The sequence below is a fragment of the Anarhichas minor genome, unplaced genomic scaffold (genome assembly GCF_050575085.1).
Source record: "Anarhichas minor isolate MPS153535 unplaced genomic scaffold, ASM5057508v1 ptg000011l, whole genome shotgun sequence".
Classification (NCBI taxonomy): Eukaryota; Metazoa; Chordata; class Actinopteri; order Perciformes; family Anarhichadidae; genus Anarhichas; species Anarhichas minor.
The window spans coordinates 4,391,509-4,412,273 of NW_027466457.1; the positions used below are offsets into that span (position 1 = coordinate 4,391,509).

The 20,765-nt window shown below is 40.1% G+C and overlaps 2 protein-coding genes and 1 long non-coding RNA gene across 3 annotated transcripts; 2 read left to right on the forward strand and 1 right to left on the reverse strand.

The window, feature by feature from the left end:
* The first annotated feature begins 277 nt into the window (after positions 1-277).
* LOC142947411 (uncharacterized) lies at positions 278-5,399 on the forward strand. The gene is made up of 12 exons (XM_076088973.1): positions 278-387; positions 527-570; positions 1,361-1,424; positions 1,635-1,766; positions 2,681-2,785; positions 2,868-2,929; positions 3,039-3,158; positions 3,255-3,300; positions 3,520-3,591; positions 3,742-3,895; positions 4,012-4,094; positions 4,186-5,399. The coding sequence occupies exons 1-12, from the start codon at positions 355-357 to the stop codon at positions 4,339-4,341; spliced, it is 1,071 nt and encodes a 356-aa protein (XP_075945088.1). The 5' UTR covers positions 278-354; the 3' UTR covers positions 4,342-5,399.
* Positions 5,400-6,715: 1,316 nt separating this feature from the next.
* On the reverse strand, positions 6,716-12,900 carry neto2b (neuropilin (NRP) and tolloid (TLL)-like 2b). Its single transcript, XM_076089746.1, has 12 exons — positions 12,825-12,900; positions 11,598-11,654; positions 10,889-11,047; positions 10,137-10,385; positions 9,915-9,962; positions 9,625-9,752; positions 9,157-9,258; positions 8,752-8,878; positions 8,115-8,228; positions 7,444-7,574; positions 7,242-7,334; positions 6,716-7,165 (listed from the first exon to the last, which is right to left on the reverse strand). The coding sequence occupies exons 1-12, from the start codon at positions 12,898-12,900 to the stop codon at positions 6,716-6,718; spliced, it is 1,734 nt and encodes a 577-aa protein (XP_075945861.1).
* Positions 12,901-19,522: 6,622 nt separating this feature from the next.
* Positions 19,523-19,981, forward strand: LOC142947996 (uncharacterized). Its single transcript, XR_012953433.1, has 2 exons — positions 19,523-19,568; positions 19,675-19,981. It is a non-coding gene; the product is annotated as an uncharacterized LOC142947996 (long non-coding RNA).
* The last annotated feature ends 784 nt before the right edge of the window (positions 19,982-20,765 follow it).

Consider the following 20,765-nt stretch of genomic DNA (forward strand, 5'->3'; position numbering starts at 1 on the left):
AGAAAATAAGGACATCTAGTGTCTACAACTGTTATTTTGGAAGGAAATTGAAGCATCTAACAACGAAGGTCCAAATAGTACGGGGGTATTCTGCTTCATAGTTTTAATTTCTTGAAAGACTGGTAGCAAAACAAAGGAAATTCCCATTGCACCTAGGGGTTTCGATTTAAAAGTGTTAAGCACACACTCAAAGCAGGTGGAGTCAACACAGCAGCACATGACAAGGTATGCACTTATAGAGGTGTGCTTTGACAAGAAGTCATATTTTCACAAAGGCCTGTTATGGAGACGGGTTATTTAGCTGTGCCCAAACAGAGTGTGCATTTTGAATAGATTGATTATTGGAGATTCACCATGAAGCTCAATGGTACACTGAGTGGAGATCAGGTAGGCACTTACACTTAATAGCTTATTTTCTGTGAGTGATTCAATTAATTAAAATTGAAAACAGCTTCTTTCAATAACAACTATTGGGATGGAAATAATACATTTCTGGTAACATGTTTGAATTCTGTTTTTTCTTTAGATTGATGTTCTCTCCACTGTGTACTTGGCGTTACTCACTCCCAGGTAAAATGCTTTGCCATATGTTTTCTCTTTCATACTTGATTCCTTACTGGCAATGAATGTTATTTATTTACATTGGGAGTTTTTATAGCAACCAGATTATGGCATATGAAATGAGTTGTACAGTAAGACTATCAGCAGAATAACAATCTTATCATTTCAGTTTTCTGATCAGGAGAGGTTTGCCAGACTAGCATGGCAACATTTAAGAAGCGGCTGGCTTATGTATTCTCTCTCTGGCTTTCTTTAGTGTTCTTACCTCGTGTTCTATTTTGAATATTTCCACCATGTAAATGTAATGAGTATTCAGCACTGAGTTGTAGTTCACAGGATATTTTCTGAAAACTTAAAACTTCTTTCAGTAAACTCAGTCTCCCTGCTGCTGTGTACTGCTTGGTTTCTTTCTTTTGCTTGTGACAAAGAAAGCCAAATAATAGCTGGTGCTCGAGAAAATGCAGGAAATAAATCAGTTAGTTAGTTAGTTATGGAGCCAAGAGAAGGGTTATGATGTCATCGTACAGCTTTATATGCAGGTGTCACATGTGTCTGAGGTAAGTTGTCTTTCAGGCATCGGGGCCTCTCTCATCCTCAGACACCGACCAGTGCAATAAACCCATCTTGTCTCATCTTTAGTGTTGATGTGGTGCCAAATGACTATGACTTTGCAACTTTGTGTTCATCATTTATTTCAAACCTTATACACGTGGTCAAGAAATCAACGCAATGCTAATGTCGTTTTGCCCAAGCCTCTATGGTGTTGTATAATACTCCACATATCTCTGATTAACTGCAGCGTGATTGGGAGTTTTTCTGTCCTGGTGGTTTCCTTAGTGAGATGGAGGCACCTAAAAGAACAGGTGAGTCAGGTTGCTTGTACTTATGTATTTGTGTTACTGTATGTTGTGTGGTTGATCAATAGACTATATATATATATTCTATAGTTTTTATAGTTTGTTGATGTTTTGGTCCAGAGTATTTCAGTCCTGGGAATTTGTTGACTTTTGTCTTCTTATGCATCTCACAGTTTTACAGCAGAGCAACATCCTTTACATGTATTTGTTTTGCAGGTGCACCTCCTGGTGCAGCTCGCCCTGGCAGACCTCCTGGCCGCTCTGATCCTGATGTCCACCAGTGTCATGAACAAAGTGGGCACTGACAACAACGTAGCCATCTGCCAATACAGCCTGCCGCTGTCACTGGTGAGAAACAATTACTTTCACTTTGTTAGTAATCATTTACAAGGTTGTTTCCTGGTGGGTGGGGGGTCATGTCTGAGGTGTAATGTACTTGAACCAGACAGGGACTTTAAGAGGGGCTTGGGTAAATACATCCACTCAGATTTTGGTACTTCCCAGCTGAAGTATCAGTCTTCAGGGTTTAAGGTCAGATCACTATCTCAGTGTCACATCACTGCAGTTACTTACGATTGTAACTACTGAGCAGTAAAATAAGTCAAAACGTTGTGTTCATTATATTACATCTATAAAGCAAAGGGGCTGGCGGTTTTGCTGCTGTGTCATGTCACATTGTATTTCACAGTGATAAGAGTTAAGGGCAGAGTAGTTATTGATTTTACATAAAACAAATGTAAAAGAATAGATCGTCGGAACAAAAACAGTGTTACTCAGTTTCATTCAGTTCAGATTGTGGCTTTCTTTCAAAATGCAGATTTGAAAAATGTTTTGCCTTTTAAAGTCCAATATTTATTCAAAGCAAAATGTCAGGTTACATTTCTGAATAGATGAAAATGAAATGACCTCAAGCCTAAAATGAATAATTTAATTGGTTGGAGTGATATTCTCAAAACATCCCAGTTGTCCTTAAACTCTAATTTAATCTCTTCAAAGAAACTATTAATGGAGTAGGACAAGGACTTTTGTTTTAAACTAGTCACTGCTCACGGTGTACATGTGTGCTATGGTATTTAATGCATGCAAAGAAAAACTATTACCTTTGGGAAGTCATAACTAATCAGATTCAAGTCGTAGGGTCATATATATATATATATATATATATATATATATATATATATATTTTGCTTCACTGTATATTGTGCTGCAATAAATTGTTATACTTGACAGTTGCATATTTGTGTTTGTCCATTCCTTTCCAGACATTTTATTTAATTTCATTTCTGCTTGTGGTGGTTTACGCATGGAAGTCAAAGAATGCAATCCATGGGTGGAGAGCAAGTCCCACAGAGGACGAGAGGGTGCAGGTGAGGCTTCCACTGCATTTGTAGATTATAGTTCGTACAAAAACAGTAACAACTAATTCAATAATGTAATTCTCCCCATCAGTCTGGTTTACAGAGTCGGTGTAGAAGGAAAATAGTCGGTATATCTGTATATGCCATTGTTTGGTGAGTTTGTTAACAGCATACTATAACTTGAATTACCTCTCCAGCATTTTTAGACGTCATCTTGGTGTACACATTTTAATTCTGTATCTCTGTTTTTCCAATATCACAGGTTGATGCCCATTGCAATGTACTTAGCATATGTGCTCACTTCCTTCATAAAATCTAGCCCGCTAATTCCAGTCACTGACAGCTCACTTATTGTCCTTAATGATACCAAATACTGCACCAGGTGAGCACACAACGTTTATTATGAACTTACACTAAAGTCACTGCAGCAGGTCTGTTCCCCTGCCTCTTTTTGACCTTTTGATTTCCTTTTTCTTAGTTGTATTTTGTTTTTGCATGTCTGGAGGGATTCCTGCTCTGATGCTGTGAGTATAAAACTCTCTCGACACTTTTTTAAACCAAAAGACTCTTTGTATACACATTCACTTAAATTTCCAGTGTTTTCATTTCACAGCATTTGTTCTATTATTGTTTAATTGTACTGTATTTGATTGGCATTGTTACATATTGTATTTGTTATAAAAGCACTGTGTTATAGTTTGTACTGTAATGTGTCAAAGCTATCATGTTTATTTTCTTCCCAGGAAAAAATTCATGACACTTTCATCAGAGTTTTTCTTTTCCTCATTGTGCTACCAGTGATGCTGTCTTGCTCTGTAAGTTATAAGCAGTCATATTACATTTGTCATTTACAGTTTTGTTTAAATATAGTTATGACTTATAATTTCACAGTGCTATCTAAAGCCTTGAATTAAATATTTACATGTGTGTAAGCAGACTGTAATCATTTTTTTTTCTTGTTTCAGGTCATTTACTATAAGGTTGGTAAATGGTATGAAAGACATGAGCAGGAAGGTCTATTTCCTGTGGAGGGAGATGGACGTTCAAGAAGGAGATTCAAAAGAGTGTTTTCTACAGCAAGAAATATGGTGATAGTCATCTTATTCTGCTGGACACCAGGTACACACACACACACACACACACACACACACGTATTTAAATCTAATGTACCACACCTCATCAAATTTAAATCAATATCAGAATGATGCCTCACTGTGTCTTTCTTTCTGCTGTAGCTCTTTTCCTCATTCTACTGTCTATCCTGATGATCTGGACAAACATTGAACGACGCAGCCTATTTGGCCTTTATATGGTACAGGTATGTTTCAGAAGGGGAAGAATGTAAATGAGAAAATTTAAATATCATCCGATATCTGAGTTGCAGATTGCATTATTTGTATTCCTTTCAGGCTGCAAGTGTGTCCCTGCAAGGCTTCCTGAACAGTATGGTTTACGCTTGGAGACGGCCCAACTTCACGGAGGCCGTTCTTGGGGAGAATACACCCCTGGTGGCACAGCAACGCCTGGCCTTCTTTGAAGAATCACTGAGTAGCTCAACGTGCTGAGAGACATTTGTTGTGCTGCGGAAACAATATACTGGCCTGAGGCAGACTGACCCCACGCCTGCACACTTCATGACTTCATGTCAATCTAGACTGAAACACAAAATGATCTCATTTGTGAGCTGAGGATGAAAACAAATTGAAGAAAAAGATGAAGGACACACAAAGACTCTTTTTAAAAAACAACAACAACTGATTTTTTTCATGAATCGAGCAACGTATGGTAGCATATTGTTTTGTATAAATGGGGACAAAAAGGACTTCTGGATGAATTGTAGAATTGTGTTGTATTTATATATGTGCTATTAATGTACTGTTTTATTCAGATTTAAAAGATGCCATTAGGAATTATCGATATAGTTATTTTGTCATATTTTGTCACATGTATTTATAAGGTGCTTTTTAACCAAGTGTTAATAATTGACTTGTTATGCAACAGTCCCTCTGTAGTTCAAGACAAGAATCATGAAAAATCTGTTAGGGTTGTATAATCTGCATTCCCCGCCGTGTCATTTCAGAAGCATGTGTCGCTTATACAATAGAGTTCAATCTGAGGGGCATTTATGAGTTGGAACAGAGAGGAATGCTGAGTTGCTGTAGACAAAGAAGGAATAAAATGTCTGCAACCATACATGTATCTCATAAAGAATAGCGTGTTGTTGTATAACTGAAGTCACACATCAGGCATACATGTTATATGGTTGTTCAGTGTTCACACACACAAGCACACGCGCAAGGATCAGTACACTTTAATGTTATGATATCCTAAACTTCATGGTCATGTTTAAGCATGAGTTTGTCTCTGAGTTGAAGTCTCTTTTAATGGTTGACAGACTGCAGGCCAACCTGTTGGGTGTTTGATCACCTGACTCACTCATTTATCCACTGTACTGTAAAGTCATCTTGTTATATGAGATGAGATGTGTCCAAAATGATTTGCCTGTTTAGTAACAAGTTTTTGTTTTTCCATTGTGTTCGTTCCCTTGTATATGTTGAGCAATTATCACAGATCCAAATTGTTGAGTCTTTTTACTATGATAAAAAGTTATGCAGCATGCATCACCTGAGCCTTCTGATCTCATTTTAATTTCTTTGGAGCAATCCTCTGATGTCAGTACCTGGGACAGAAAGAGATTTGATAAATCTTGTTCCTTTAAACATAAGGCCAACTTTTGAAGCCTTTAAGCAGCACAGTACAAGTCATTATGAATGATCCATTCACATTTACAGACTGTTTGCTCTTATTGTTATTCTTTTGGTCATGAGTAGAAAGGAGCCAACCAGAGCAAACCTTTTATTATTGTATTCATTATGCTTGAGCATGACAGGGCTCACGGCCATAAACTGCACCCATAATGTAGTGACAATACTGCATGTTCATGTTTTGTCTCTGTGTGTACGCATAGTTGCTCCATTAATTATCTGCCCAGTGAATTTTCTGAATATGGATGTCTGAATGTGTTTTAATCCTCCAGCTCCAAGGTCATCGAAGTAGTTTGGCACGCTGAACACATTCTCATCAACATTCTCATTGGGTTAAAAGCAGTCTATCGTAGCCATCTGTCAAAGGTGTACACTGTGCACATGTGAATTTGTTGTCCTGAGGGGAAAAATAACAGGAAACGGATCTCTGACTTAATCAGTTAATAGCTTTTACATGGTCTGTTTTAAAAACAAATCTCCATTAGACAAGTTAAAACACCCATCAGTTAATTCCGTGTCTGCAGGCAAAATATAAAATGAAACTGAAGGTTAGACTTTGCCAATGCCAAACAGTCTGGGGCTTTTGGGGGTTATATACTTATAATATAAAACATAGCACTCATCATCATACTGACAATTAATATTATAAGGGAAGTTCCAACCAGCATACTTGTGTGACACACCTTTTAGAAGATTCCTGATCAACACACACACACACACCTGCCGAAATGTACATATTCTTTAATACAGGTGATAAGAGATGAACAGAAACTGAGAGGTGATTTTTACATTATTTCCTTAAAACGTAACCACACGCCTGAACACTGATTGAATACATTTTTCAACAAAATCAATTTGCTTTACAGTAAAATGTTTTCAACAAAATACATTGAAAACAAGAACAATACACAGCATAATTATCTGTCACTTTTACACTGATCCCAAATATGATAGCAGCTCTCTGTCAGCTGTTTCAGAGTTCGAATACATTTGGCAGTGCTCAAGTATCTTCAACTTGTTTGTTAAGAACTGCTCTGTAACAGACCCTGTATGTCCCAACCTCACTGTGAAGGAGGCGAGTGAAAAAAGAGAAGTCAAGGATTGCCCCCAAATTGTGGCTCTGATTGAAAAGTTGTCGCTGCAGTATTTACAGTGCCAACCTTGCCTTTTCTTTTCAGAAGTCCATGGACAAGGATCTTTGCTGGGCCATTTCATAGTTCCCTCTTCGGCCTCCTGCTCTGCGTACATACATATCATACCTTCCATCTTCCTCCTCCTCTTCGTCCTCCTCCATCACTCTATCCTGCCGCCCCATCGCTCTATCCCCCATACCATGATGGCCTTGCAATCGTCCTGGTTTCATACTAGGCCAGCTCTTCTTCCGCATACTGCTGTTCAAGTCCCTGGAGGGAGGCAATGCACTTTGAAGGTCCCCTGTGAAAGGGGGAAGCTCCAGGGATCCTCTGCCCATGTCATGTGCACCTTGACTGGCTTTGACGGAGTTGACAGAAGCCTGAGAGCCACAGTGGTGTTCGTGAATGCAGCGTGAGCCTGATGAGGATCTCCTGAGCGCCTGCAGGGACTGGAGTTCTTCTGATAACTCCCCAAGGTCCCCAGACATATCCTAAAAAAGATAATGTTGCTGAGTAAAATAAAATAACCATGTACAGCTAACAATGTATCAAAGTAATCAAACTAACCTTGTCTCTGAGAGTAAAGAGTTCATAATGCGGAGGGTCAAACACCTCCTGGAAGTCGCCTCGGTGGAACAGGTTATTCTTACGTACCAACACCTAACCAACACCAAATTATGACTCAACACACTTGATAAATTAGCTTTTTATACACCAATATTTTGTGATGCGACACTAAATAATAAAAAATAACATCACTCTCTATTACCTTCTTTCGTGGCTGTTTCACTTGCACCAGGATGGAGATGATGAGGAGGAGTAGCACCACTCCCGTAGACACACAGATTACTGTCCCATGAGTCTTTGTGATCTGGTGAAAAACACCTTTGCTCTTTTTCTCTGGATGATGGATATGAAGAGTGACAAAGAGAGATAAAATATGAGAGACATTTAGAGGCGCAGTGAGTACCTCAGTAAATTACTTGCTGCCCTTCCCATCAGGACAGTCTGTGTCTTTGGTTGCCAGGAACAATTCAGAGCCTTCACTAAAAGCCAGTTTTACTGATAAATAGCCGACCCAATCAATTGAGATGCTTAAGAGCCACTAAACAGCCACGATTCTTTAATGGTGTTTTTGCTAGAAAGGCGTCAAGGATGATGAGATCATGATTCTCCTTCCAAGAGGACATTTCTTAAGGATATTCTGTCCTGTCCAACATTCACCAGTATGCACTGCTTTCTGGGAACATTTGAGAAAAAGAAGAGAAAAGGGGCCTGTGTGAGTGTCTGTTTTAAAGCCAGAGATCCTCAAGCAGGTGTGAAACAACAGAGACTGACACAACATACATCAGATTACATAACGCTACACAGCTCATTTTAATACAGCACAGCAGATTTTCTAAGAAAGAATTGCAAAGTGCTTTGGCGCAACTGGAGTACCTTTGCAGTTGCTTTCATCCCAGGGAAAGACACAGTTTTGTATGCCGTTGCACACCAGAGAAGTGTTGATGCACATGTTACTGTGGCAAAAGAATGCACTGCCTGAACAGGGTGCTGAAACACAAACAGGTGTATCAGTATGTGATGCCAACAGAGCCAACATACGCTAGTTACGTTACGTTGTTACGCTACTATTTAAATACACATGATCTTTTTTTATAACCTTAACCAAGTGGTTTTGTTGCCTAAACTGAACCAATTGTTTCAAAATGTTAACCACAAGGCATTGTGTGTTTCTGCAAGAGTGACACAAGGCTGATATGAAACGTATTTTTGGTTCAGAAACGTCAACATTCGACATATACCGTGGTTTGCTGAAACATGTCAACAATGTCAGTATTTTTTCTTGTTGAACTGGGTTGGGCATTTCATACAACTGCTATCAAGAAACCTTTACTCTTTAAAAAGCTGGAGAATCGAATGGAAACCACAGGAGGGTGCTGCTGCTGCAAATCTGTTCACATCATACATCCAGTCCACACGCTGTGCTTGTCACAGCTGCAGAAACTAAGCAAAAAGGACAATGGCAAAAATGTCAAAAGTCAAAGGTTCAGAATATTCTGAAGGGGAAACTCACGGTCTGCAAAAGAAGTGAACAGCATCCGGAAGCGGCTGAGACGGCTTGTCTCGTCAGCCCACATCCTCACTACTCCCACACCGGTGTCCAGCATGATGTCATTAGCAACTGTACTACAAAACTTGGCCTGCAAGAAACCACACACCATTTTCTCGTATAGTTTTGGATGTGTAGTCTCATTGAGGCCAAGGTCTGTAGAACAGTTGCAACTTCAACATATTAAAAATAAAATGAGCGTGTTTGACAAAGAAAAAAAAGATAAACTCTATTGTGTAGCAAAAGGAGAGAAAAACAGAGTATAATGCAATACAATGTGCAATAAATACACTACATCGTATTGAGGTACTTTGATTTTACTGGCTGCAGTAGCCCAATGTATATTACACACATTACAAAATATATTACCTTTAGGTCCTCAATGGCATTACTGCCATCATAAACAGCCACAAAGTTCTTCTTACATTCATTTGAGTTTTCCATCTGGTATTCCAAGAATCGCAGGTAAATCTGGAATAAGCAGTGAGGAGAGATGTACAGTACATGTTCATTTTTAATGCAGTTCCTTGTATTTTGCTTTGCTATAAGATGACATAACGTTTGAAGGCATCACTGCATTGAAGGATCAAATATAAATAAGTTCAGGCCAGCTAAATTGTATGTGTACTTATGTTAAGTGTTGGATTATGAATACATATGTTTGCTTTATACCTCATGTGCGCATATGTCACGCTGTGGATGTACTGTCAGGGAATGTTGAATAATAAACAAACTAAAGCGCATTTATCTAGGGTTTTGAAGAAACAAAGCTTATTCTGTTGTTGTGCATAAGATAACTGCCAGAAATGTAAAACCGTAGCAGGCGACATGCCATACCCTGTTGTTCGTAGGGGCTCGTATGGTCCAGATGCAGTCCACTGCCTGGTCTGGCTTCACTTTATAATCCTCCTCCACCTGACTGGAACGGATCAATCCGTCAGCCCCAGTCAGCTCAAACTGACAATCTGACCCACGGACAGTGACAAGAGGCAGAAAAAGGGAAAACAGAAAAGAGGAAGGTGATTGGAGTTGATGGTGAAAGGAAGCTGCTGTGACTTTGCATCACATATTGATCTAAAGATACAACTGAAGTTATTTGAGTAGGCTGAGCTGTGTGGTTGCACTACCTGGGATGGGGTTTAAGAGTCCTCCCACGTGCAGATGAAACTCGGGATCTTTTGAGGGAAATCAGTGGAAGGACAGATATTTGAGTGGCTAATAACAGCAGAGACATTTGATCAAAGCATTATTTGAGAAGACTAGATGGACATTCACTAAGTACCAGGATGGTATAGTGAGAAAATTGACATACAAGGATCAATAAAACCATTCCACTGTGTTTTAATCACCTGCTGGGAAGCTGTACTGGACCTGAAAGCCAATCCCCTCCAGCTCTTCATCACTGAAGAAGCGGATCCACAGGAAGCGTCCGCTAGAGAGGACCAGTCCAGGACTGGCTGAGCCACAGAAGCGATTGATGAGTGGCGAGAAGCTGAAGGGACCGTCCCGCACCTCGATGTGGTCGAAACGACATTCAAATGACGCTTCGATGTAGAAGGTCTGATGGAACAGCAGCTCTATCCTCTGGCGGGGCAGGGCTGAGGGAAGCAGAGCGATGTTTCACATCTGCACAGATGTGACTCAGGCATACAATGCTACCAGAGAATGGACAGCGCAGTGAAAAAACATTTGCTCCTTTCAAATTTTTACCCATGAACTACTGTGGGTCAGACTGTTTTGTGAGCTCCAGCAGCAACTACAGGGAAACTGATGCACAAAAGGACAACAACGTTTGATTCATTCTTTGGTGTGCAAGATCATGTGAAAAAGTTATTGCCTGCAAGCTTGTTTGTACTTAAAATACTACAGAGGGAAAACTTGGTCAGTATTCAAACACACAGAATAAATTCTAAAATAACAATAACCCAAACACCAGTGTGACCAAGACAGATCATTACAAATACAAGTGTTATTTTGTTCCAAGGATTCCCTTTAACGTCCATCGGAGGGATCTGACCTAATTCAACATTTACAGAAACTCTGTACACAAAAGCTCGACTTTTTAACAGCAGTGAAATGATCAGGCTCAGTTGTTGGTTACCTTCCAGTACGTACAGGCACTCCTTGTTGGGAGGGTATGTTTTCGGGTAGTTTGGGGAGCTGAAGGTGCCACCTTCTGTGTTTCGTTCCCAGTTCCCACAGTGATGAGATTGCTTCGGCCGTTGAGAAGGCCTCGCCCCTTTTGATGCTGCACCTCCATCTGTATGTATGGCAGCCAATAATTATTCTGACATTTGATGATGGAAACATTATTTGTGCACTTTGAAGGCAATAGAAACCTGAGAGTTAACTGTATAGCTAATTGTGCAAAAAAACTTCACTGATCTTTAATTCAAATACAATTTGTGTCTTTATTTAAAGGGACAGTTCACCCCAAAATCAAAATACATATTTTCATCTTAGCGGCAGAGCTATTTATCAATGTAGATTGTTTTGGTGTGAGTTGAGATATCGACCATAGAGACGTCTTCCTTCTCTCTAATGGGACTATAAGGCACTCGGCTTGTGGTGCTCAAAGCGCCAAAAAATACATTTGAAAAATGTAACAGCAATGTCTCTTTCCAGAAATAATGACCGGGTTACTCAAGTCAATCCACAGACCTTGTTGTGGGCAGTTTCATGTACATGAAAACAATCTAGATTGATAAATAGCACGAAATGTAAGAGGAAAAATATGTATTTTTGATTTTGAGGTGTTCCTTTAGTGTAGTCCCTCTATCCAAGGTGTGCAGTGAATGTATAAATCGTACCTTTAGTCTTTTGTGCCAGAGCAAATCCTTCCTCAAGGAACAGGAGAAATATCAACACTGCAAAAGAAGCCGACAGCGTGTGAAGAAGAGTACAATCAAGGAATACAAGAAACAGAGAGAGCTTAGCAGGATTTGTGTATCGGTACTTGATGTCTTAGATGAATCCCTGAATGTATATAACAGGTCAGGTGAGGGCAATTTAAAAGCTTGACAGGGACAGAATAAGGACACTCTACCATCTGCTTGCTTAACTCTTTCTTCTGTTATTAAATCCTCCTAAGGTTCCAACGCAGTGGACGAGAGCAGGAATGAACTGTTGACAGCTACTGTCTGCCATGATCCTGTGCAAAGATCTCTTACAGGAAATATATAAGTCTTTGTCATGAAGTCATATTTTGTGCCACATTTGTGTCTATTACATAAAATATGACATAAATGGAGCATCTAGCCCAAGGGCACCAGGCCACTTAAATGTTGCTTTGAGTTTTTACCAAAGTGGCATGTTGACAGGTTTCTGTAAAGGTCTACTCACAAGCTGCAAGGCAAAAAAACAAACAAACAGCAGTTATCATAGGCTGCAGACACAGCATGTTTGTTATATGTGACTGTGAGACTTGTGTACTATGGAACAATAGTACACAATACTAACGTCTTTGTTCTGGCATCCGGCACTAAAGGTTGCATCAGTTGTTGTTGATGATTTATTGGTTGTCTTCTTGCTTGTTTGCAAACTGCGCACATGGGCCTCTAAATTCTTAATTACGTGTTATATATTAAATACATTTAATTCATGTTTTCCACTGAACCACTTCACACAGGGACATTGTTATCTGTGTGAGTGTGTGAATGAGGAACTGAAGCAGCAGCAGCCCACAGAGACACTGCATGCTGATGCCAGAAAGAGATTTCACCCTTTCGTTTTTTTTTAATTTGTATTTATTTATTTAAAAAGTTGTCTTTACTTTAAGAGTCCATAGTGCATCATCAGAGTTGGGCGTATTTCTGTCTTTTAAAATGTCTCGTGAATATAAAAATCAAAAATGATCATTTTTTTGACGCAAAATGCAGACTGCGCCTGAAAATACCAAGTGTGTGACAAGAGTCAAGAGTCTGTCAAGCAACTCGAACAAAGATTATCACAGATTAGAAACTCCCGCCTCTCTTGCATCTCTCCCAGATAAATCATCAAACGGCCTAAATCACGCAAATGTGGATTATCCCACTCACCTACAAGCATCCTCTCAGCTGAAGTCCGTTTTCTGGGATTTGATTTCAAACTTGGCCAACTGTGTATCCCTCGCATCCCTCTGTCAATGCTACGCGTTAGAGCGTGTTAGACCCACCGAGTTACGGAATCCAACTTTCACCTTTTTCATCCTAATTCCATTGGTCGAGATGAGAGAAGCCTCTGGAGCAGAAAACCCACTTCTGACTCACCATCAGTATTCCCTTCTTATGGAATAAAAAAAATAAATCAGATGAGGTCAGTTTTCCAGCGCAAGGACGCATTTCCTGCAGCGCTCAAGTCAGTCTGAGTTGTCCTCTCAAATACACGGATGATCTGCGGCTGCTCGCGGTTTTAAGATTGGGCTCATTTGGCGCGAGAAGGGGGAAGAGCTGATTGCGCATGTGCATCATCATATGTGAGTAATAGGTAATATGATTATCCCCTCATAGCCTATTTGGCATAATGATGAATTGCATCAGGAATTCCCATATTTAAAAAATGAATTTGCTGATTAGGGCAAGTGTCCAGAAGGCATATGCGCGCACACACACGCACACACACGCACGCGCGCACACAAACACACACACACACAGGACACCTGTGCCAAAAAGCTCACTGGGCATACATCAGTCACAATCTGTGCGTTTCTTTGCAGAGCAGACATCAGGGCACATTCCCTGTTTTTCTTGAAGGACACATGGCGCCTAAAGCCTAAAAAAGCTGGCACGCAGAAAGATGAAGACGGAAGCCAAGAGTTGGTGTGATGGAGATTTTTCCTTGATGTGTTCCCTTTTTACGACTGAACCTGTCACCATGCAGGTCCACTGCCAGATGTATTCCTCTTTCTGCTGATTGTAACTGCTTTAAATCAGTGACTTTGCTTACAGATAAGGACAATGTCAGGGGTGCACTAAGCAGCGAAAGACATTCTCACTTTGACAAATGCCTGGGAGCAAATGAGAGAGATAATGTGATATCCTCCCATCCTTTCCTTTCACTCTCACACTTCCATCCATACAAAACAGTGTGTGTAGTTTCTTCTAAAAAAAAAAAAACGAGCAAGAGGTACGAGCAGAAGTAAGACCGTAAACAGCAACAATGTCCCCATATGACGTTAAATTGGTCATCAAAATGTTGTTCTTCGTGGCGAAAATCTGATACCAGCCTTTCTACTGTTGTTGTTATTGTACTGATACAGTGCCCTTTACTAATTAGGGTCAAGCAACAAACATAACTTGCAACTGGAAAGTGAAACAACTTTTGTTGAACAGTTGCCACATATGCCATGGGGCAGTTTAATTAATCATGTGTCATAAGATGATCATATGTAAAATCTTATTCTGCAAAGACTGCTGTCTTCAGATTCCTTCTGAAATGTAGTGAATTGAAAGTTAGGTAGTATACTCAAGTCAAGTAACTATCTAAAATCCGATCCCATAATTCAGAGAATGGTTTTAGTTACATTAAACGACTGCTTACCAGCTACTCACAAGCAGTAGATGTGGTAAGACTATACCTTCCTGTTAATGTAATGTATGTTAGAAAAGTCGAACCTACTATTCGTTATTTTTAATGATGATGATAATCTTATTTCTTCCCCCCCCCCCCCCCACCTTTGGATTTCTGTTTCTCACGTAAAACTTGCAAAACAAATATAAGTGTGACAGAAAAAACAACAGCAGCCACCAAACTTCCCAAACAGCAAAGCACAGAGTAGCAAAATATCAGAAAGCCCGGGGGCCATGTTTTCAAAGTCTCCAAAGCCATCATTATTTAGTAACATGGGACCAATAGTATACTTCCACGGTAACAACCCCGGTGAATTAAAGTGGCAGAAGATGAACACACTCACCCATACAATACAAACACGTTGCGTCAGTCTGTTCTTAAAGATTACACTATTGCCTTGCGATTGATTATAAGGTGAAAGTGTTGACTCAGTGCTCCGTCAAACAAGTCTTCAATGTGCTGCATGTGTGTGGGCTCTCTCTGTAAGAACTGTTCAACAGTGAAGGTAATCAGACATATTTTTATAACGGCACAAGCTTTTTGGCAACCACCCAAAGGAAGGCAGACAGAAAAGTGGAACTAAAGGAGGGTAATGAATCCCAAACTGTTCAGGATTGTAATTAGCATTTTGATTGGAGTCTTAACCAGGCAAGTGATTGCTCTTATTAGCGTGTGCTTAAGGATAACATTAACATATTGAATTTGGCAGAGTCTACGGTCGAGTGAGCCAGGCGACACTGCTGGGCGAAATCATCTTTTACTTCCTCCATTCTTTCTTATTTTAATTGTGAACACATGAGTGCCTGTTCGTGTCTTGCATTGAAAAATAACTGAAAATGTCTGAAAGATCATTGCGCTTTCAAGGAAAAGGGTAATCTTTAAGGTCAGGGATTACAGCTCACAGCAGCATGTAACAATAGAGTTAAGAGGTCCCAGGTGCTCTTTAATAATAATAATTTCCACAGTAATACACGAACTGCTCGTGCTTTGAATCCATGTTGCTTCATCTACTCAGTGCAGTAAAACAAAACAGATTGACGTATTTAGATGAAAAGCACTTTTATCAGCTTCCGAGGAAAAGTCATTAAGATACCAAGAGCCTGTGATTGGCAGGAAATCCCTGTGGATTTGGCCTATTACTGTTGATGGGGAAGCACAGTGGCCTACACGTCCCGACTTTAATAGGGTGGAACAGATTACTGCATCCCAGAGACTTCTCATTTATCATCACATTGATTTGTGTGTGTGTTTATTTTAGCGAGAAATATTTTATTGCCTTTGCCAGCACCACGGGCTTTTGATATTACAACTGTAGATTATGTCACAACTAATCACCCTCATGCACAGCCCACTGTGTTAAATCCTACACTAGCTGAGGACACAAAAACTAAATCTTGTGGAGCAATGAATGCCTTTACCTCAATGTACCTCCAGCATCATTTACTTTTTCTTTCAGGTACTAAAGACAGTTCATGAACAACTTGACTTTATTTTCAACTTGAAATGTAATCATCCTCATAGGCGATTCCTTAGTCCGCTTAAGGTTCAAAGCCAGACTGTCCCAGCAGCCCCAGTCAGAGAGTTGACACATTTCTGGACAGATTTAGACGTATGTGATATCGTGGAGCAGGAAAAGCTGATGCTAAACTCCCTTCTTATCTCTGGTCCATATGACAACAGATTAGATGGAGAAAGAAAGGAAATAAAAATGATCTCAAATGTCAGAAAACTACTATACTGTAAGCCGTCAAAACTACCAAAAGCAAAATCCATTAAAAAAATGTATTTGATTCATTATTTAATATTTGAGATTACTAACTCCCCATTTCACTTTCACCCAATCCTGTGTTTTTTCTTCTAATCTGTTCATGCCCAGCCCTTGCTCCCATGTAGCAATGCATCTCTTCTGTATCATTAAAAATGGCATGTGGTTTGTTGTCTGCCTGATATGTGACCAATTCATCAGAGCACAAACAGTTTCACAGAAAACTTTGGCTTTCCACAAGTCTGCTATTTGCGATCCTTGAGTGTCACGCAACTGAATGCAAAAGCATCCGAAAAAATCCTGCTCCCTTTGCTTCCTCCTGCGTTTTGCTCCTTTTTCAGTTCAGAACTAAACTGTGTGCATCCTGCTGCAAGTTAATAATTTGAGGCAAACAGCGCTTTTTGTTATTCAGGATATGTCACCTGAGAATTTGTTCCCTCCGGCAATTTTCAAAGATGTGAAGTAAACCAGGAGTGAAGAAAATATTTTTGCCAAAACACCCTCTGACTGAGGAGAGGGATCTGTTGGGTGGATCTGATTTCTGGAAGCATTGCTTGCTTGTAAAACTTTGTTTACCTGTTGGTTCAGCAGACTAAACTATACAAGAAATGTTGCCAAAAACAATGTCAGATTAATGTAAGCAACCACATGAACATGTCCAGGTCATATGATACAGCAGATTCTAATCAAACACACATTTATGCACATCAACAGTCAACATAAGCACACTGAAAGAGTGCTGAAAGATTGTGCTCTGCTTTCTCTTTGAACTGGGGGTTCATACTGGGAATAATGGGCTCCCATGTGGCAAATAGGAGCTAAAAGACCCTTAAAGGTAATAATGACTTCCTCTTTTCCTCTGGTGTCAGACTGTGTGTGTCTGAACTCAGACTTTTGAAGTTGTTTGTGTCCTTTGTGTGTTGCTACAAGAGAGAAGAATTTACTTGAATTTACAGAATTAAAACAGATCCGCATACCAAATAGCTCCCGCACGAAGAATGATTTTTATTGCTGTTTAACGTTTGAGCCCCAGGCTCTTCCTCAGATTTAATTTGAATTTACAACAAAGTCTGCATCTGTGAACACACATGTGCACTTGTAAGCGTGCACACACATGCACTAATATGATCCTGGTTGACATAATGAGATGATGTCATGTCTCTCCCGACATCATTCCCTTCGGGACCTGTGGAATATCTTCATTCAATTTAAAGATTCTGCCTTTCCTAAATCTTGCTCTCTTATGCCATATGGCCAATCACAACAAGCGTTTCTAGGACAGATGGCCAATGGTAATGACCTTTACTCAAAGCAGGGTTAAGCCTAAGAACACAACTAGAAGATTAGTCTGGTTCTCACCAATTAGGACCCTCAGAGCAGGAACAACGTGAAGAAGAGGCAGTGGAAAGTGAGAGGAGATATAGATTAAGTTAAAACGACTCATTGAACTTTTCTGATTCAGTTGTTTATGACCAATCCAACTTGTGTTTTCTACACAATAGCTTCTCATCAAACAAAAACATGCAGACCATGCTCCATGCAAAATGTGCTCATAGTGTAATTATGGACCAGAGTGTTCTGCAATTCTAAACATTATAAGAAATTAGGCCCATTACAATATTCATCTTATACAAATACTACCATTGAACCAATGTCAAACCAAAACCCCAGTGCTGCTGCTCTCGTGTCAGTACGTTCAGCAGACATTTTGGCCATGTTCGACCCACAAATTCAGCAGCAATTAAAGCAGAGACAAGCTTTACTCCATCAGCAAAAATAAATCTTCTTAGCACGGCCTGATCTGTGGACGTGGCAGCAAGCCTGGAGGAGGATGAGTTCAATGCCACTGTAGGTTCTTCATGTTTTCAATGTTTGAATCATTTTTCATTTTTCATTTTAATCATTTTAACAATGATGATAATGATGGTAATGAGTTAATCGTGATGATGAGTTCGACATTTCGTTTTCTTTTCATTTTGGTGTCTGGTGAAAAACAATATGGATAGCATTGAGAGCTGTCTGGACCCTAAAAGGGATCTAACTAACTGGTTTAACTGGAAACCAGTTAGTTCTGGTCAAATAATCAGTTTGAGCTTGTTGAAAGTTTTCTATATTCCAGTGGCTTTACATAAAAAAAGAAATCCACTGTATGAATGACAAAATGTAGGTCAGTAATAAAGTTATTTTCCCAAAGTGCATCTGTTGACATCTGTTGAAAATAGGAATAATAATATGGTGGAAGATTTTGAGGATTTTTTTTTCATTTGATACCAGTTCAGCCCTCTGATTACTTGTCGTTCCTAAAATGCACTGAACTTGAGAGCTTTAGCGAAAATGACATTGTGCGTGCATCTGGCTGTAAACATGTTCTTTGCCTTGAGGGTTTCCCCCCCCCCCCCCTCCCTTTTTCCCCACTTTTTAATTTAGTCAAATATACAAAGCTGGTCTTTGCAATCAAGGCCTAAGCACTTAGGAAGGAGCTTTAGAGACATAATTAAAAGGCCCGAGTGGGAGAAGGCAGCTTTGAAACAAAGTGACAGAAGGTGTGAGTCTGATCAAGGTTGTTTGGCACATCAGAGAGTGAAAGAGGGTGAGAAAAGGACAGAGGGAGGAGAAAAGAGGGGGAAATGTGTCATGCGACTAGACTAGCATGGATTATCGGCTGTTGGCCAGTAAGAATAAGACACACAGGGCTCGAAGCCATCGTGCTTAGCTAAGTCATTTTCCAGACATACCACCCAGAATGCATTACAATTTTTTTTGAAAAGCCACAAAACAACTATTATCATAATACAATTACTGTTATTGAAAATGGAAGTAAAAAAAAAAATACAAAAAGGGGTGTTGATGATGAAACAATGAGAATAGACAGAGCGGGAGAGGGGGGGCACATTTGAAATGTTTTGTGTAGCTAGAGTTCCAGTGGCGGTCACAAACTACATTAAGTCAATAGTGTACATAATTATTTGTGTTTATTTAGCTTTAGTTACCAGCAGACTCAGTCAGGCCACATGCAAAACATTGACAATAATCAACAAGTTAAACACAATGAATTTTCAAAAACACTGCAGAGCTTTACTGCCTCCTAATATACTAATAATATAAACTAGTGTGACACAGCATACTAATCAAATGTACAGAATAGTAATCGTTTTATTGATAACAAAGGACGGTGTTTTCTTTTAGTGGCGCATTGAGCTGTTTGTCCGCTAAGTGGCGCTGAAGACCCAGTCAGCGCCATTGTGATCACGTGACTTTAGACCCGCTGGAAACCCCTCGTTTCTGTTTCCAATTATACCGGCGATACCTCAGCAACCTTCGTCCAGATGCAAGCCGACAATACACTTGTGTAACACCGCGCCAACATGTCAGAGAGGCACCGGGCGCTGCCGTCATGGATGGAGAAGAAGGAAGAGGAAGTGAAAGAGAAGGAGCCGCTGAGGAGCGGGAGAAAACGGAAAACTGAACGGTAGCTGACGAAAACAAAACAAACGGGGCAAAGCCTCGGTTTTATACTTCAGTTAAAGGTTTATTACGCCATCTTGACTAACGCATATGCACGGTTGTGTTTTCAGTGCTGCTTTCTACTGTATGAACGAGAAAGAGCTGGTGGAGGCAGCTGTTTCACATCTCACCCACGGTGCGTGCGAGGACGTGGCTCTCCCCACTGACCTGAAGGTGGCGCTGCTTCTCTCTTTTCTTCATTTTTTTTGAGATTTGGCGGAGGAGAATGCCAGAAAAGACCCAGTTGTTGATCAAATAATTTAAAATGTAAAAATGAAAACACGCCGATATTATTACAGGATGTTGAGATTATGTAAATAAAACAAACGAGTGTAAATTAAATGCATTATATATATATATAAAAATGTTGGGATCCTAGTACAGGCTTTTAACTTTATATATACCAAACATATGTTGTCCACTCAACAGTGTACCTGCATGTAGAACACTTAAATCATATCTAACACTATTTTTCATAGTGTATGTAAAATGCAAGATATTCCCTGAAGCACTGTGTAAAATGTGTTTGACCCCCCCCCCCCCCACACACACACACACACACACACACACAGGTTGAAGACAAGGCAGCAGCCACCACTGTGAAGATGAGGGGGAACTCTGCCTCTTCAAAGAAGAAGATAGCAAAGCTGGTGACTTTGGAGGAGGAGTCCTCAGACTGCGGTGATGATGCCCTGGAGACGACGTATGTTTCAGAAAAAGACGTGGACGTCACAGAGTTGGAAACAGTGCCGTACACTAACAGCCCGCAGCATCGGGCACCCGAGGGTCGGAGGTCAGGACCAGAACAGCACCGCGGTGGTCTTGGGAAGATTGAGGAAAAAGAGGAGCACTCACAGATGCCAGCAGAGGAGGATGACGCCTTACGGCTTGTGAGAGAAATCTTCTTTACGTGATGATGAACTTCAGAATACAGCATCTAAAACCCTGTTTCGATGAAAACTGTGGAACACTTTAAATACTTTGTTCTGGACTCCCAGATGAGCTTCTCTGATAATTCAGTGTATACTTTCAAGAGATGCTCACAGCGACTTTATCTTCTGGGGGAACTTAGTGGTCTCAGTGTTTGTCCACAGATTTTAGAAACAGTGTACACAATAGTTTTCATCCTATGTGCCATCAATACCCTTAACTCAGTAATGTG